Source organism: Schistocerca cancellata, chromosome 1 (assembly GCF_023864275.1).
Source record: "Schistocerca cancellata isolate TAMUIC-IGC-003103 chromosome 1, iqSchCanc2.1, whole genome shotgun sequence".
Lineage (NCBI taxonomy): Eukaryota > Metazoa > Arthropoda > Insecta > Orthoptera > Acrididae > Schistocerca > Schistocerca cancellata.
The window spans coordinates 722,271,835-722,291,667 of NC_064626.1; the positions used below are offsets into that span (position 1 = coordinate 722,271,835).

At 36.6% G+C, this 19,833-nt stretch overlaps 1 protein-coding gene across 3 annotated transcripts in view; it reads left to right on the forward strand.

Annotated features, from left to right (window-relative positions):
- Positions 1 to 19,383, forward strand: part of LOC126185101 (chromatin target of PRMT1 protein-like) — a 50,896-nt gene extending 31,513 nt beyond the window's left edge. For all 3 annotated transcript variants that reach the window (XM_049927920.1, XM_049927929.1, XM_049927913.1), the window contains exons 5-7: positions 831 to 962; positions 4,527 to 4,608; positions 18,470 to 19,383. In XM_049927920.1, the coding sequence (XP_049783877.1) occupies positions 831 to 962; positions 4,527 to 4,608; positions 18,470 to 18,683 (428 nt within the window). In that variant the 3' untranslated portion in view covers positions 18,684 to 19,383. The remainder of the gene's footprint in view (positions 1 to 830; positions 963 to 4,526; positions 4,609 to 18,469) is intronic.
- Positions 19,384 to 19,833: the final 450 nt, after the last annotated feature.

Sequence of the window (19,833 nt, forward strand, 5' to 3'; positions counted from 1 at the left end):
CTATCGGATTGTAGTTAGAAATTATGTTAGCTTGTGGGTATGTTGCAGCATTCTTCGGGTTGTTTCTGTATCCTTCCTTAAAAAATAAATAAATAAACCTCTCTCCATTCAAACTAGAAACGTATGTATATCGCCTTCTTCTGTTGTTCTCAAACAAGGTATTGCCAACAGCTCATGAGACCTTTCGCCTCTTTGTCATTCCTTGTACCTAGTCCAAATTGTTTTACTATATCTCCTTTGCTTCCTGAAAACATCTCAGCATTTCAATCCCCATAACAATAATACAGGCATTTCTCTTCTGTCTCATCTTTGTGCTGATCGGTTGCAAGTATGTCTGTACCAGTAACACATCAATTTGTTTTCCCTGTTATTCTTTCCATCATCAGTATTCTGTCTACATATTCTACCTTGTTTACAGTATTTTTAAGTTTCTAAATATTGAAATGTAATTTTTTCACATGTATAGTATTGTTTCTAAATCTTTAATGTGAGGGCAGATTTGAGTTTGTGCTTATTATGTAATTTAAATCTCAAAATGTACTTTAATCTATCAATTTTCACTTAAGACGTCATGAAATTTAGTTGTATATTTGAGTCTACAACTTGGTAATGAAAACCAGTTCAAAATTTATGCAATTAAAGCAAAGATTTGAAATAGTTTAAAGATTGAATTAAATTGATCCAAAATCCCCAATTAAAAATTAATTGTGGAGGTGATGATAATTAATATTCTCTACGTTAAAATACTATTTATTTTTATTATTTAGCTAGGCACAATTAAAAAAGTCTTGCCCACTAATGAATTTACATGGAAATTCTTGTTTTAACAGGTCGTGGACAATTATCTGGTAACAGAGTTGGTCAGCTGGATAACTTCAGATACAGACAGCCACAAACACAAGGACAGGGCCAAAGCTCACTTTATAGAAGTCCTTCAAGACGTCCATTCAAGAGAGGACGTGGTATGTCACATTGAAAATCAGGCAGTGTAATATATTAGTGTAAGAAAGTGAGGTGACATTGCAGAGAAAATGGGCATGTCATTTTGTTGATGTGAATCTATTTCTCAAAATAAGACTCCACTCATTGTTGTTTAAAGTTCAATAGATTTTACAGCAGTTTTAGAGAAATGATACAAACTCCTTAACTTCCTTAATAATCAGGTACTCTTAAAAATATATGTGAAGATAGGAAGTAGAATGAACTTTGCACAAGATATGCGCAGGATGCATGATGGAATAGTTGGCAAACAATTCAGTGCTGCCAATCAGATTTGTATCAATGAATTCAGCTGGAGGATTACTCAAAAAAATGATGACTTAGAGTGAAGAAACACAACAGAGATCAACTATGAGTAGAAAGTCTGACACAGAGAGGAGCTGTTTTCACTCACAGTAAATATTTGGTGCTAGAGTAGTAGGGCTCAAATGTAAGTTAGAGGCGAAAGACATTGTCTGGAAATCCTGTTGCTAGAGAGTGTTGTTTGTAGGCATTGAGATGCACACAAAGCTATGAGTGAAATTCTAGATAAATTTTGTAACAGGGTGTATATGCCACTGGACAACCAAGAAATCCAGAGAAAACCTGGAAAAAACTCTGGGATTTTTTTAGAATTCTGGGAATTTTTCATTGTTTTAATTTTTGGTTAAATTTTTATAATTTGGACTGGTAAGAGCTGTTACTCTGACAAATACTTTTACTGTATCTCGCTACTGCAAAATAACACTGCAGCAATAAAACAAGAGCAAAAAAACCAAAATAAAACTTACATTGGAAAGGAAATGCTCCATTTATAAAAACAAAACTCAGTGCACACACAAGCATCTGCCAACAGCAATAATGTATCAAAGGCTTTAGGATGAAGACTATGTAATACTGTACTTCATAACAAAAAACTGCTTCTGATGACTGTGACATCACAGCTGTTTACATTAGGTTCATTTGAGCAATTGCCAGTGGGCTCATGTGCATGTGCAGTTGAGTCGAGTATGAGTAGTACCTCTTCCTGCTTCTGGCTACTTGCATGTGGCTGTAAGCTGTATCAGCAGCAGCAACAAGCAACCAGACGCTACCCAGAAAAATTTTTCTGGAGTGCCCAAGCTGCCAGATTCACACATGTGTAGAGGAGTCTGGGTTTTTGTGGGGAGGAGGATAGTCTCCATGTGACAAGTGTTTATGTTTAGTGATTTTGCTGTTACCTCTATGTTTGCAGGCCTAATGCCAAATGGAAACAAAACAGATTTCTGTGACCAGGATCTGGTAAATGAATAAAATTACGTAATTGTGGAAGGCTAAAATATGTTATTGCTTCTCCTGATTTTTTTTTTTTTTTATTTATTTATTTCCGAGTTTTGGCAGTTGCATTAATCTCCTTGCAGAATAATGAAGTTATTTTTGTTGGTTTGCTAAAGAAATTTGGCTTTCATTAATCTTTTCCACAGAGGAACTCAATTTATTTAAAACAAAGTGTTTCATTGCAGACTATTGGTTAGTTTCAATTGTTTGCCGAATTTCAAGCGCATGTTATCATCTTCTGGCATGTATGGCATTATGCCATAGTAAAGAACTAAACATAATTCAGTACAGGTACTCCAAGAGAATTTGCATCCTGAAAATCACACTGAAAAGCTTAATATCAGGTTGCTTACTTCATTGTGAATCTGGACGTACGATTGTTCACTTAAGCCAAATTATGCATTTTAGTATGATTTACGAAATTCCAGTGGTCTTGGAGAATCCTCTGATGTTCTGTTTCTTTCATGGCATAATGTAAGATCTTTTAATGCAATATACATATGGACATAGGTGCTTCCTATGTCATTGTAGCTGTGCACATGCAGTAACACCTGTTCTCTGGTGCTGTGTGGCGTTTGCTGAAATGAACATTTTTGTAACAGGTCGCAGGAAAATATTGTGAATGGTGGTTTGAAAAGTATTATTTTCAAAGTAAATTTCCTTTTTTGTAAGATGAATGAGAATGTGTGATAAATTTCTGAAATCACAGTGTGTTTGACTCTCATTTAAAACTTAACCAGCCACATAGAAGAATTTTGAGCCCAGAAGAGCAGATACTTATGTCCTTATTTAAAATTTTACTTGCACATTTGTGTGACCTACCTTAAACTGTATCACATACAAGAAAAGAGCAATATTATTTATGAAAGCTTAGCTTTTCTTGTAGCTACAGTATGTATATTAAACAATTAACTTTTGCTATTGCTGTGTTTGCACTACTTAACAGTGACGTTGCAATTGGCTGTCTGCATCACGTGCCCATACTCCAAATATCTGCTGTCATCGGCTGGTGAGATCATGTGACACGAGCTATAATTGGCTTACAAAAGTGCATTGCAATGTTAATTTCAAAGCTTTGGAAGCCTATATGCTATGTTTGATGGAGCTCAAACTTATACTTTTGTAATATTAAAATACGCAGCGTATTGTAATACAAAAAAATTCACTGTACATGTCGCTGCACATAAGGATCGCAACTCACTCCATTGTGGCCTAGATAATGGAAGGAAGTTGGTGCCAGTAGAACCCATGTTGTACTTGAGATGAATAAGTTATGGTCATTTTTCCATTTTTTTTTTTTTTTTTGTCTCCTTAATAGCTCTTTGTGAAATAGGAATGACTGTGGTAACAGACTATATGTATGCAAAACATATTTGGACACAATTGTAGTATTTGCTGGTTGTTTTAATACCATTGCCATTAACTTTACTGCAGATGGAAGAAGAATGTTTTACATATCATTTTTCTTAAAATTGATACCTATGCCGCCGCCGCCACCATCACAACCACCACCATCACCACCACCACCACCACCACTGCTGCTGGTGCTGTTACTGTCTTTTGTATTACGTTACATAGGCATTTGTCATAAATTTCCATCATTTTTCTCATGCTGCTTACCTCGGGTTTAAATGATTACATTTGAATTGTGAATTTCGTACGAACAGTTTTTTTTATCTTCTTGTCACTTTGTTTCATTATGACAATAATTCTTTGATCCTCTTTTGTGTCATCATTTCTCGTTCTTTCTTTTCAACTTTGAAGATTTTGAATAATATCCTTTACTATTGAGACTACATGCACCATTCACAACTTTTATTCGCAATAACTGAATTTCCATCCTGTTCTCTCTCTGTGTTTTATCTTTGAGAAAGGCTCGAAGTACGATGTTGATTGATTAGTGTTACAGAGCTGTCACTTGTGATCTCTGATTTCAGAGAAGACTTCAATTTGTTTAATGTAGCTAGCAGTTCCATGACATTTTGATTCTTATATAATTTTAGTGGTATTGCCTATTGTGATAGGTCTTATTGTTCAGATTCTGAAACTGTTGTATGTTTATGTATAGGAAAATAGTTTGGATTTAATGCCGGTATATATTTTGATGCTGGTACACAACGTGAGAAATAAGAGTAATCCATACACCATCAATACTGTATGCAGCAGTGAAGGCTAAGTTGTATTAATCAGTACATTTTACAGTATGTCTTACATAGTATGTTTGTTCTTAGGTGGTACACCTATCAGAGGAAATCGGGGCGGAAGATACATCCAACGAGGTGGTCAACAAGGTCGAGGTGGTGGTTCATTCAGGTTTGTGCTGTTCATCTCTCTCTCTCTCTCTCTCTCTCTCTCTCTCTCTCTCTCTCCCCCTCCCTCTCTCCCTCTCCCCCTCCCCCTCCCTCCCTACTAAATTCCTTTCATTCTTCTGCAGTAGAGTGTTCACTCTATAGCTTATAACATGTGAAAAGCAAAATTCTGAGTTTGAGTTGGCAAACAGTTTTAATACGTCAGGATGTTTAAACTTCTTTACTTATTGACTGGCATTCACAAATTGAAGTTTGTGTGATATGGATTTGTTATCTGATTACAAATTACATTCGGATCTTGAATGTGGTTAGTCAGTCCCGCTGTAAAGTAACAATGTGTAGGTGGTGCAACAACAGCTGTTGTGTAGACTGCATTGTATCTGAAATAAATAAGCAGTATTAACATTTTGCTTTTACATATTGTGATTGCCAGTCTTTTGATTGGCTTGATTATTCTTTTCCACTTTTGATAAAACACATTTACTTGGGCAGCTTACAACAGGTTTAGATTCTTGAATGGTCAGAAACTCATCCACTGAGCCACACACTAGTATTGACACTTTGTCCGAGTGATCTGTTTTGCATTATTGGTTCAGATCTGCAAGTACTTTAGTGGCTGCTGACTTCTGTACCTCAATTTTGATAAGAGGCCTTTCACAGCTCAGATTGCAAACTGTTGAAGCACCATTTTATTGTGTGCAATACTGATGCTGATGCCTGTGAACTTTCCTTTCCTTCAATGATGTGTAATATTTAGTGGTGCATTTAAGAATGTGTGTGTTTTTTCTAAATCTGAAGAAAGAAGAAAGACTTTGTGTGATAGCTTAATCTAGTTTTAAATATACTTCTAACCCTTATGTGGATAGTGTTGCGAATCTCCAGCATGGATTGTAAAATTGTTTTGTGTGCATCTAGTGCTAATTTAGTAAACTAACCCAAGCTTCACAGGTCCAACAAAGTGCGTACTAGACGCTTAGTTGCTGGCTACACTGCAGACTTTTTGTGACCTCTTTTAGATGAGTGCTGAGAAATTTGTAGAATGGGAATTTTGCATAGTTTCACATTAGGAAGAAGAAAAAACAGCCACACAAACTAAAGCAAGTTTGTATTCAACAAAAAAAACTTTGCATATCATTCGAGGTCAAAGTTACATGACAGTTTATGTATGGTGGATATGTTTATCATTGTTAGGATACTGACACACACACACACACACACACACACACACACAGATTATTTTGCCTTGTCACGATTTCAGCATAAATATTCTTATTCGGTGGCCTGTTTTTTATGTTCGGTGTTATTTTCTCGGATGGTACATTTACTGCGGTATTTAACATTGGGTTTCAGGTTATCAATAGATTTTACAGCCCTAGTAAATTTTTGAAGAAATAAGCTGCCCTGCAGAGGATGTAAGGCAACTATCGAAGATTTACCTTACGGCAGTGTTGATGGGCTCAGCAACTTCGACAGTTGCAGTGATGCTATAGTAAAAGCGAATGTGTTACTTGGCTAAACCAGTTCTGGAAATGATTTGTGAAAAGATAAAATGGAAACTGTTGAGTTGTCACATTTTTCTGTGAGTACCCCAGCAAAACCTTTGCAGATGTTAATAAGCTGTGAAACTAAAACCATCAAAGCAACTATTCTACTGAAATTGAAGAAGAAACTGCCTGAGCAACCCTTGAGTTTGAAACAGTTATGCTGCTGAGTTGCAAGTCTTTTCAGTCGATGCCACATTGAGTGACTTGCGTGTCGATGATGATGAAATGAAGAAGAGGACAATTAAACATCCAGATCCCGAGTGGAAAGAATCTTCACCCCAGCTGTCAATCGAACCCAGGCCTGCTGCATCACAGCCAATGGGTGGACAGTGATTCATCGTCTTTGTGACATAAGAAGATCTCAACAAAAGAGGGATAGACCAAGCAGTAAAATTCATTAGCAACTAGAGGTAAGAAAGGAAAACTGTCCCAGAGGTGTTGTCTCACCATAATACAGACACAGTGGCTCTGCTAACCACTGATCTGGAGTGCTGAAGGAAATCGATGCAGGTATCCCGGATGTCGTGGGTATACATTCATTTTTTGTACAAAAATGTGACCTGTACCCCTGTTTAGGCAAATACAAGAACCACTACACAAATTTCCAACAGTAGCTGGAAAATTTCTCTTAGTTCTTTTACTGCTGGCTCAAAATTCAAACGCAATGTTATCGTAACAGATAGTGTTCACAAAAATAATTTCTTACGAAAAAATCGTGCATTTAACACTCAATTGTGTGGTGTTACCACGTGGCAACAAATCTTAAATCTACAAATAATGTTAAGAAAAGCACTTGTATATGTGTGGTATTGCCATGTGGCAACACACAGTCTGGCTGTGTGGAGCTAGTCTGCATTTAGTGCTGTTATGTTGCAGAACAGCCAAAAATCGATAATCTTTATTGAAGGTTGAATGTACATAAATGGAAATGGAAGCAGCTGGTAGAGTGAATTATTTCTGTCATTTAGATCACATCTAAAGAAATTATGTTTGTACAGTATGTAAAATGATGCTTATGTTTTCATATTTCTGGAACTGAAGGATAAATAATTATTCAGTATTTCTGGTTTGTTGCCATATGGCAACACTATGATCTCGCTGCTTTGAATATACCTTTTTCGTACATGTGCAAATTCAGTATAATTATGTTCATTACTTTTATATTGTTGGTGTAGCATCTATTACAGCTTCATGTGTGTATGGGGGCAGGTATTCTGTAGCAGTTAGGAAAATTACTGAAGAAGGTAACAATTTGGAATTGAATAACACTGACAGCGAAGAAGTATTTGCAGATGATTGAGAGGATGAGATATCTGGACCTGATATTGGAAATTCCAATATAGTTGTATCTGAGACTGATCATGACAGTGAAGAAGAACAAAAAGTATAGGAACAAAACAAGATGAAAGCAATGTATAACAAGGAAATATCATTGTTGCCACAGAAGAAAAGTATGCTCTGAAGTCAAATAAAAAGTCTAAACTTTCATGATGGAAAAAATGTCAGGAAGAACTATCCATGCCATAATGGACTGGTATATATGATACACCTTATCGTTTACGATGTTCAAGAGAGTATGTTAACACATTGATTAGAAATGAAATATTGGCCATTATTAATAAGGAGTCAGGCAGGCTTTATGTTAAAAAATCCTTAATGAACAGAGTGCACCATTCAAAGGACGTCACTGGATGAAAAAGAGTACACTATCTCATGTGAATTGACAGGGACAAAAGAAATCCACATTTTGCGATAAATACGAAATAGATGCGAATTCTGCCTTAAAATGTGAAAACACAGAATTACCTAATAGACGCTATTTTCTAGCAAATTGTATCTGGAGAAATTAATTTATCAGAGATACTTTGAAAGGCTTTATTTTCTGCATTTTAATGTTGGAAACGGAACCAGTTTCCAGTTTCTGGTATTGTATATCATCTGGCGAATCCCAATTTGGAAAGATAATGTGTGTAAAAACTTGTATGCAAAATAAAACCGAATGAACTCAACGACGTATCAGTGTGCTTGATTTCCTGGTGCTGCGCCAGTTGTCAGTTGAATGATCTATTTAAGATACGCGCTGCATAATGCAACATAGTGCTCAGCCGTGGGACCTAGCATTTTATAACAAAGAAATGCATTCGTTTCAGCTGAAGTTCAAAAGTTGGTATAATGTGGACACTTTTAATGTAGAAAATAAGGTGGCGGATGTTTGGAACTGTGGTTGTGTTGAATACTGCTAAGAGTTTGGGTCTGAACTACCTTGTTAACAATACTCTGCCAACCTTAACAAGCAGTTGTGTGGTTGCCATTTCCAAATGCTTCATGTTGTTTGTTGCTCATTGTTTTCTTGTCTTATTTTGCAGTGAGTGAAATGACTCGTCTTGGTCCATCATGGATTTTGATTATGACCCTTACAATGCCAGAAGAGATCAGTGATCCCTGTTACAATATATCAGTTCTGTTTTCACATAACACAGGTGTGGACTGCTGCCCTGTGAGAGGAAAGCGGAGCTTGTTTCCACACACTGCTCTTCTCCACTCTGGTGGCCAAAATTCTAATTTGTTTATACTTGTGGCCAGCTGCCACTATGTAGTGTCTGCACTCTGCGCTGTAGCGATTGGAGTACAAAATCTGTCAAGTTTTTCAACGTGCCAAATTTCTTCCCCTAAAGTTCGAAGAGAGTTGCTTTCATTCTACTTCTACGCTTAGTGCATTGTCACTTCTGTTTGTAGCATTGTTAAACATGGGATGCATGGCTATAAATGACCATGAAAGGTAGAAATTAATGTTCTGCAGATTTTGTAATCATCGAATTGGGTGGGGAAAGGCAAATAATGTTGAGAATCGCCTTAAATTGGGGACACATTCAGCTCACTGGCAGGAAAATGCTGCTGCTTTTCAGTGGAACAATCATTTGTTGAAAGCTTAAATACAGCCAAACGAAGAAAATAAAGTCCGTATCAGAAAAAAAGCTGTTGAACTTTTTGCAGATTATCTTCTCTCATGTACTGTGACAACTTTTTAAATTTGTGTGTCTAAAATATACATTTATTTTTAAGGTAGGTGTGAATTTTGACAAAAATAGATACGAACTTTGTCAAAAGTAGATGCTACATTTTTTGGTCCCTATGAATGGCTTAGTGTACATCTTTGAACTGTATACTGGCAGGAGTATCCAAAATTAACTTCTTTCTGCCATAGATGCTAGTGGAAAGTGCTGAGACTTGCTAGCATAATGCCACAACAAAAAACTGTCAACTATTTTTTGAAAACCGGTTCTTTAGTTGATATTTGCAAAGGAACTAGCAGAAGTGGAACCTATTGTTTGATCCAACTGTCTGTGTCAGCGAAATGAAGAGATCCACAAAGGTTGCAGAAAACAAAGACGAAGTAAAGTTCCATAAGAAATATACACTGTTCTGCTATAAAATGGCATGAGAAGGAATTTGTAACGCAAACTCAGTAATTTTGTAGCGGTAAACTCAGTGACTGAAGTAGAAAGATACGACAAGAAGTTGAAGAAAGCAGTCAGAGTAGCTAATTCCAGAGTGTTTGTACAATATATTCTGTTCATGGGAGGTGTATATCCTGTGGATTCAGTGATAGGCTTGTACAGGATCAACACACATTCCAAAGGAAAATGTATTACAAAATATTTTTCCATGTATTTGATTGGATAGTAGCTATCTGTGGTACTGAACTGTTACCCCAGAACTCTACACCAGTTGCAAGCTGCCTGTATAACAGCTTCCAGGGGCAATAAACATTTGATTTTCAATATTTCACATAATTATTGACTGTGTTTAAAATGCTAACATAAATACTCATTAAGAGCTAGAATCTTATGTTGAAAGTTAACACAATAAGGCAAATATTACAGTTTGTTTGTTTGTCTCGAGGCAGCCTAAGTGACAGCATGAGAATTTTGAGAATGAGAGTACTTAATGGCTTCCAACAAACTTTGCACTTAATTTCAAATATTTGCACAAATTTTTCACTGATGCGTGTGGCCCCACCTCTCTACACACACACACACACACACACACACACACACACACACACACACACACACACACATATATATTTTTGCTGCTCAAGTTGTCGAACTTGAGCATCAGGCATAATATTTAAATGACACGCAGTTCAGTAAATATGACGTCATAAATATTTAGATCTGTGTAAAGGTAGCTTTTCATTAAAATCGTGTTCAAATTACCAAGACTATATTCATCCAGTGATTACAATGTGACCATTGAGCAACTTGCAACTAACTTTAAATGTAATTTCAAACTGTTTCTAAAATTTTTCTCACTTACAAGCTTAAAGTCAGATATTTAATACATTAATTCATTTGTAATGTAATAAGACATATGAAGAAGTTGGAGTTCGATTCTTTAAAGAATTGGTGTTGCCTGGTTGCGTATTTAGCATCAGTGCCATGAGTCCTCTCTTGTACTTAAGAATTTGTGTACTTGCTCGACTTTCTATACTAGTTCAGTGCACTTGTGTCCGCCAGAAGACTCAAGTGACGAGTTTTCAATTACGTGGGCAGCAGCTGAGACTGACGAGTTGAGTCTCCGTGCTTACAGAGACGGTAAGTTCGGAGATGATGTGATAGGACCTGCTGGCAAGTTTAAAGCAAGGATATAGAGCTTATTTCTGATCTCTAAGCGAAATCTCTGCTCTGAAGTCCAGCACCCAAGTGTCACACACAATGATTATTTCTCCCTGAGAGGTCTCCAAAGTTTTCAGTTGATATTTCATAGGACTGTGATTGTTTGAAGAGATTTCGGGATTGCTTATGACTGTAATAAACTCCACGCCATAATATTTCAGCCAGAAACCTGCCAGTCATCTTCACGTGAGCCATCGAAAACTGATGATGGTGATCTCTACTCCGCATTATATAGCACTGATGGTATTGCTGTGCATGTTTGAGTCATGGTGACAGAAGGACGACACCAGTGATGTAAGAACTCCATACTATAAAAGTACCTCCAAAAAGAACTGCTGACTCAAGTGCTCTTACCTCAAAATCCTCCTTAGAAAGGTTAGCCACCTGGGAGACAAGGGGTTACCCACACTGAAGCTGTCAGTCTGTTCAGAACATTCTTGGTTAAACATAAAACAGGTTGAGGAAAGTGTGTGCCAAACAAAACAGCGATGGCCAGCTGAAACTGTTTACCAGTTAAATGCCAAGGAATCGGCAAGAGGTACTTTTGTAAAACTCATTAAAAGGTACAAACTACTTAGGTGGGGAGCCCCCAGTCTGCTGATAAAATCAGCTTACTTCTGTATATGATGTGGACATTTACCAACCAATGCTCTCAGCAAGAAAGCAAGATGTTTGGCTAAGTCATATGTGGGCATGTCAGTATTATTCACTATAGGCCATAAAGGAAGACCTCCTTTGTGCACTTTAGAAAGAACGTAAAGTCTTGCTGGTACGCTGCCATGTGATCTTAACCGCTTGATGATTTCTAGAGGTAACAAGGCAGAATTCAGAAGAGTGCACTTCTTCTGTTGCACTCGTGCTGTAGGGTTGTGATCAGTCTTTTGGTACATAGTATCACTAAGTAGGCCATTCATCTCCAAATACAAACTATGAGATAACAAAAAGAGTTACCTTTATCAACTATATTAAATTCCAGCCTTCAGTTGCATAAGCAAAGAAACTTTGCCTAGGATTTGGCTCTAATAATGTAGTTTTCTTCAAAAACACCACAATATAAAATTAAAATTAAAACATGCCAGATATTGGCCTTGTCAAACATAAAAAGTTAGTACTAAAGTACGTAGTCATAAGACTGCGTCTATTCTACTAATGTTTTGCCGATAGGCCACACAAACGGGCCAGACAGACAGGCCGGGGGCGCTGAGACGTAACTGGGTGCCATGGACAGCGACACGACGAGCTCAGCTGGTGGTCATGTGCATGCACGTGCAGAGTAATACAGACTTAAAACAAGAAAATGTTAACTGTGTTTATTATGGAAAGTAGTTTATTACAATAGTTCAGACTGTTAATGACATTAAAATCATAAGTCGCTGAAATTACCATTCCATAAAAGGCATAAGACATATAACAAATGTACTGTATATAAGTAAGAATAAACATTAGTTGATAACATTATTTGTTGCAAGAGTTAAAAATGTTACTGGGAAATAAACCATAATAACTGAAGTTACAGTTCTATGAGAGAGCAAATGACATCATATAGCATAAAGGAACCTTTTAATAAGAAAAGGCCATTAGTTAATGTTATCAGTGCTTGAAATATGTGGAACTTAGCTAAGAATTAATGGCTGTAAATGATAATAAGGACAATTGTCTCATGCAGCTTAGCGGTTAGATATACAAATATGTAATCAGCAATTAATACATAAGAAAACCAGTAGGCTGTATGTCATAGCCAGCTACTGACGTAGGTAGAAGATCATATAAAGTAATGGATTTATCAGCTAATAGGTGCTTGCAACGCCACAAAACATTATAAATCAGTATAGCCAGTGGAGTCATATGCAAACTTTATGAAACCTAGGTAAAGTTTCTTTGCTTACGCAACTGGAGGCTGAAATTTAATATAATTACATTTTACAGTTGCTGACTCTGCTCCACCATGCTAAAAATATTCAAATTTGTACATGCCCAGGTGACTAAAGCAGCTCATAAGTATATGGACATTTTGTATAAAATTCTGAAAATAGGTATGGCAATCTCTCATATTAATCAGTGCAAGCAGTTAAATGTTACTCGCAACTTTGTAAATGGTTATATCAGTAAGCTCTGTAATAAGTCACCGAATTTGAAAAAGAATCTGGTATGTCAGATTTTAAACAGTAGAATTGCTGATTTATATGATAAGAAAGATAGCCTTAATGAAATAGCCCATGGGCTTCACCTTGAGCTTTCTGGAACAGTGAAGAATTCTTTCAACTACCAAATGGATTCATTTTGGGCACTGGCTACCCTATGGTTAGTTAATGGAAAAGAAGGAAATTGTTAAGAGACATGACAAAAAAACTTGCCAATTGTCAAATCGTGTTAACACCTGTAGCGTGCAGAGCTCTTGTAATAATTCTAAGAACGCTCCTCAATTCAATGAGAGGGTAATCAATAAGACGGATATTAATTTTACTGTTTCTGAAAATGAACAGTTGTGTAAAGGTTTCAGGTTTAACAGAGAACCTAAGGTTAGCAATCCTCGTGTTATAGAAAATTTAATTGTTGATCTTAAAGTGGGCCTTGATTGTATTAAAACTGCCAAAAATGTTCAAACTAGAATAGCTTACGACGCTTGCAAAATGATCAAAAAAGAATGTTCTACTATACAAACAGTTTCAAATATACGTCAAATTTTAAAGAGCATTAATCATAAATTGAAGAATAGTGATGCCCTAATATCAAAAGCTGAAAAGGGCAACTCTTTAATTATTATTAGTTAAACTGAATACGTGGAGAAAACTGAAAAAAACTTTTTGAGGACAATGGCATTGTGACAATTGAGTTAGACCCCACATCCATGTTACTAAAAGAGATTACACCAGGACTCCATAACACTAAAAAATTAATTGGTGAATTTCGTAAAAAGGCTTATAAATATGTACCCTAAACCGCCTGTTTTGAGGAGTCAATTTAAGGTTCATAATATTCTTCACCCCCATCTGCCCTGTTGTGGATGGTACCAACAGTGTGTATCATAAATTAGCCAGGTTCTTACATCATAAAATAAAACAGAATATTGTGTTAAACGAAAATTATACTGTTAAAAACTCGGTGGACTTAGCTAGTAAATTGAAAATTTTAACATGATCTGTTTTGTCTAAACTTGTGTCTTTCGATATCACAAGTTTATACGCAAATTTTTTGAATTCTGTGGAGCACACTTTTTTTCAAAATTACCCTGATTTAGCGAACAGAATAATTTTTTATGCTTGATACATAGGTGATTTACTTTTTTTAATTGAAGGCACCCACGTTCACATAGATCAGAGTTTCACTGTGTTTAACAACCTCCACAAGAAAATAAGTTTCACCCAAGAAACTGAAACAGCTAATAGACCTTTGAATTATCTTGACCCAACTATGGCAATAGCTGACAGCAAAATAAGTTTTGACATTTTCCATAAATACGCTTTCTCCTATAATATTATTCCTGCTGATTCCACACACCCCAAAGCCCACAAAATGGCTTTTTTCCACTCAAGTATACACCAAGCACTATCTATTCCGCTTTCTTCAGAATGTTTACAGAATGGATTAAAGACACTTGAATATATTGCCCAAAATAATGGTTACAACCCAAATATCATGAAACAGATCTATGACAAGAAAATGCATAGAAACATTACAACCTTAATTACACTAGATACCACTTATAAAGATCACTCCATTAATTTAATTTCTATCCCGTTTATAGGCAAAGCCTCTTAAAAAGTAGGATGCATCTTAAAGAGTCGGGGCTTTAAAGTGGCCTATTCCACTAATTGTCACGATCAGGTGTTTACAAAGTTGTCCTTAGCGATTGCCCCAGTTATTACATAGGTGAGACAGGAAGCGCTTTATCGGCTAGATACAAAGAGCGTTTACCCACAAAAAGTGGAGATGGCACCCTTGGCTCGACATTTGCAGAACATCTAATTCAAATGGTCCATGCCCCCAACCCACTTACAAACACAGAGCTCTTGAACCAAGAAGCTAAAGGATGCAGGCTAGATACACTCGAAGAAATGCAAATTTTCAAACACCTCCTTTATGATAGAGACAACTTGTTTAATACCAATTTCAGTTGGAAAAATAAGAACTACTTTGAAGGATTTCAGCCCTTGCTTTGTCTACCACGATGATTCAGGACTCTCTATGTCGCCCAATGCCAGTGCCCTCTTATCTTTATGTTTACATACGCATTTCACGTAGTCATTGTTATTTTCTTTAAGACTTTTTCATAACTGGTACACGACAAATGGTGTATCTCTAATTATGAGTTTTGTAAAGTTTGCATACACATGACTTCCTATAACTGCCTTTATAACAACTTGTGGTGTGGTACGTCCCTACGTACTACTCGTTAAATCTAATACTGTATACTTCTTATTACCCACGGCAATACCTTACTACGACATACAGACGCTTTGTTCTTATTAGTAGCTTTGGGTATTCCCCAATTATACACCGCATATTTAATACACTAACCTATGTTCAACTTATGTTCAATGCTGTTTCACAATTTTTACTCATCAAATGGTGTATTTATATTTAGAGCTTCATAAAGTTTTCATATAACTTTACTGGCTATACTGTCTTTATAATGTTTTGTGGCGTTGCACGCACCTATTATCCGATAAATCCATTACTTTATGTGATCATCTACCTACATCAGTAGCTGGCTATCTTATGTATTAATTGCTGATCATATATTTGTATATCTAACCGCTATGCTATATGAGACAGTTGTCCTAATTATTATTTGCAGGCATTTATTCGTATCTAAGTTCAGGCACTGATAACATTAACTTATGGCCTTTTCTTATTAAAAGGTTCCTTTATGCTATATAATGTCATTTGCCTCTCATAGAAATTTAACTTCAGTTATTAGTACTCCGCACGCGCATGTGCGCGACCACCAGCTGAGCTCGTTGTGTCGCTGCCCGCGGCGCCCAGTTATGACTCACCACCCGCGGCCCATCTGTCTGGCCCGTTTGTGTGGCCTATCGGCAAAACATTAGTAGAAGTGACGCAGTCTTAAGACTATGTACTGTAGTACTAACATTTTAAGTTTGACAAGGCCAATATCTGGCATGTTTTAATTTTATTTTGTGACATTTCTGAAGAAGGCTACGTTATTACAGCCGAAACCTAGGTAAAGAGCACTTGAATCAGTGGTTCTTAAACCAACTGTCGTTTTGAAGGTATATGGATGATACTTTCATAGTGTGGCCCCATGGAGAAGATACGGTAATGGAAGTCTTACATCATCTTTACTCCGTTCCTGAGAACATTTCTCCCATTTCTGGATGTTTTGGTTAGATGGAAGAGTGACAGCTGTCTGGGACATTCTGTTTATTGTACGCCCACTCATACTTATTTATACTTGCACTCTTCAAGTTGCCATCATCCATCCCAAACCATAAGTGTGCATTAAACCCTTGTACGCAGGGTCCATACAGTGTTGTATACAGATAGTTTACCTAAAGAGCTTGCACATTTAAGGACAATGTTTAGAGACAATGGATATTTGACCTTTTCTTCAAAATAGCAAGAATCCTTATTAATTTTTAGGTTAAGTTATTCCCCCCTGCCATCTAAGATTTCAGAGCTGCTGGGATCAGTTGTGGGTAACTTGTTATTGCAGAAGACAGAAATTTACAAAATACCTTGCCAGTGTGGTGGCCTATTGTAGGACAAACAACATGCACCATGGAATAATGTTACATGAAACAAACATTGCACTCGCCTTCTGCAACCCAGCAAATTGCAATTGTGGAACATTGTATCTCCAATGGATATTCCGTGCTTTATGACGAAACATTAATTTTGTCCACAGTCATGTTTTTGGGACTTCATTGTAAAAGAATCCATTGACATTCACACTGTGGAAAATCTAATGAACCATGTCAGTGGGTACCAGGTGATTAATTCATGGAATCCAATAATCTCCGAGATTTGCTCCAGATGAAGACACCAGAATACTGAGATGACTTTGGCGAGTGGCAACGCTGAAGACTGCTGATCCCTACACTTCCGCCAGTGAGGGCACTGCTGCTGGGTGATGTCTTTCTGTCACTCCCATCCTGACACAAGTGCGGCAATAATATCAGCTCGCTTTATATAATGCAGAGCAGAGAACACCTTTGTCAGTCTTTGATGGCTCACCTGAAGGTGACTGGTAGGTATCCAGTTGAATTATCTCGAGTAAAGTTGACGACAATAAACTGCAGTCCAAAATCTTTTCGAACATATAATTCACTAGGAAATTTTTAAATTTCACAGGTATTTGATTGACAAGCTGAGGTTCCTCTTCTTGCTGGTTGAATTATTTTTCAGTAACTTTCATAACTATTGATTTATGCCCACTTTGTCCCATGCTACACTGAACCATACACTTGCCAAGATAATTATTCTTGGAAAATGTTCCTATTTTATGGCAAGTTTCATTTCCTCTAATATCTGCAACTGTCCCATTTATCGGTTCTGTCATCAAAAAGTTTTTGTTATTGTGAGAATGTCTGTGTGCGTGCCTGTAGCGGTCATAAATGAAGACTAGGCATATGTCTGACCCATCTGCTCTAACAATTACGTTTACTGATCCACATATGTAAGGAGTTTTGTGGACTGGCTCCGGAGACCTAGTGGCTGTGACCCTGCTCGTCAGTCCTAATTGATATGGATATATAAATTTACCATGTGTAAATAATATGGACTGTATGCTGAAATTAATCTTGCAGTGTAATTTCCTGCTTCGTACTGGAAGAACTGTGAATTTACTGTTTTGAAAGAAACTGTTCTGTTTTGTAGATATGTGTCTTTCTTCCTGAGAAAGAATACTAAGATTTCTTAGTTTGCTAGTTATCTTGTCACGTCTTCACAGGTGGAAACAGTAATGGTATGATTTTTCGAGATTTCGTTGTGAAATTGATGATCTGATTTTTGAGTTTGCAGGCATATTAATGCCTTTATTTTACCATGACATTCAGACAGGTTTCGCAGTTGTAATCTTGGTTGGGTTGAATAAAGATCTCAGTTGCTGTCTGTATGGCTCCAACCAAACTGTGAACTGGACATGGCATAAGCAAACTTTTATGATGCACTTTACGTTGTGGTACTGACAACGATGTTCAGTGGAAGCCTGTCCCCAAGGTCTTAACCATGGATGTGATTTCCAACAAGGTCTTAGAAACCTGTGATCTCCCATTCAACATCTCTTTTTTTCCTTGGATCTGGAAGACAGTTTTTGTTGTGTAAGGTAGAGTGCAGTTTGTCCGTTTCACAGTTTGGAGCCCAGTAAGTGAACACTGGAGATACACACTTAGATAACTTTAAAAGAACCGTTAGGGAGTTTATCAAAATATCTTGGAAAAATAGAGACTCAGCCACAAACTCAAAATAATGGATATGATGTAGCATTGTTAGAACTTCAAAGCTGAAACTGGTAGTAGTGTTTAATTAAAATAATCTTTTTTAAATAGTGCTGTGTAGGATAAAATATGCATTCTGACACAAAGATTGATATGCTATTTTTATGCTTCTTTGTTATTTTATTTTTCATTTGTATTTTTTATCCTGTGCTTTCTTAAAAGAGTCCAATTTTTCTATGCAGGCGTGGAGGTCGTGGTGGAGGTCGAGGGGGTGCAAGAGGCAGAGGGCGTGGTGGCAGGGGTCGTGGAGGTCGTGGGCGGCAAAATAGACCTCTGCCTTCAAAGGAAGAACTTGACATGCAACTTGATCAATATATGGCAAACACAAAGTCGCATCTTGACCGAGAGCTAGAGAGTTACATGAACCAAGCCAGTACCTCTGAATCATGGGATTGAAGCTTCATGTCAGTCCATCTCTGATTTGCCATTTGAAATTTGCTTTAATTTATGGTTTGTTTATGTCTTGGACTTCGAACTCTTTCGCTGTAAAGTTTTAAATGTTCATAAGAACATTTTTCTGTTTTTAAGGACTCCCAGTGTAAAAGTATTGTAAATTAGGATATGTAAGAAAGAAACAGACTGTGGGATAGCAAATTGCTCCCAAATATTTATAGTAACTTTTTACAAAATGTGTAATAATGGTTGTAACATGATGCTAAAGGAGATGCTTCTGTAGTTTGTTTCACTGGATTCATAAATTTGTCACTCTTTTAAAAGTAATACTTGTGAGGCTGCAATGATGTTTTAATGTGCATTGAACTAATATTCACTTATACAGATAAGTGTAATGCTAGAAATATAAACTCACTGTGTTTGTTGAACATGTCATGACTTAAAAGCATTCTTGCTTTGACTGACTCTTAATAGATTTCTGTTAGAGAATGAATGCCATTTTATGAAAAATAGTGATGATAAAGTGGACTTTTGTGTGTTCTATTTCTAAAAGAAATTGATACAGTAGAATGTGGTTTGTTTTGTGTTAAGTCATCTTGCCCATGTATTGTAGTTGTTTGAAAGAAAGAAAGGGAGGGGGAGAGAGTGAAAGAGAGAGAGAGAGAGAGAGAGAGAGAGAGAGAGAGAGAGAGAGAGAGAGAGAGAGAACCTTAGTATTCACCAAAAATAGGAAAGAAATGTGGTACACAACTCAGTTATGATAGTTACTTGTAGATATTGCACAGAATGCCAGCTTTTGATTTTGAGTTGCCATTCAGTTCACTTTTAAGTTCTTGTCAGAGGAATTATGTTAATATTATCATTAATTTATAATTTTGTACAGCAGTTAAAATGTCCATTTACTAGTTTCTGTGGATGATAATTGAAGTGTGTGTTGCAACTATTTCAGAGTAGCTTGTGTACACTTGTTTATTGCTTTGAGCTTTTGACACTATCAAATTGTTTCTATAATGTTGCTTTGTTTAAAGAGAATTTAAAGATAGCTGCTGAATGTAGCTGCAGAAAAAATAAATTATTTGAATTTTGGTAAATGGACTTTTTTTTATTAATTCTAGTTGATTTGATGCAGAATAGGCAGCAGTTGGAACATTCT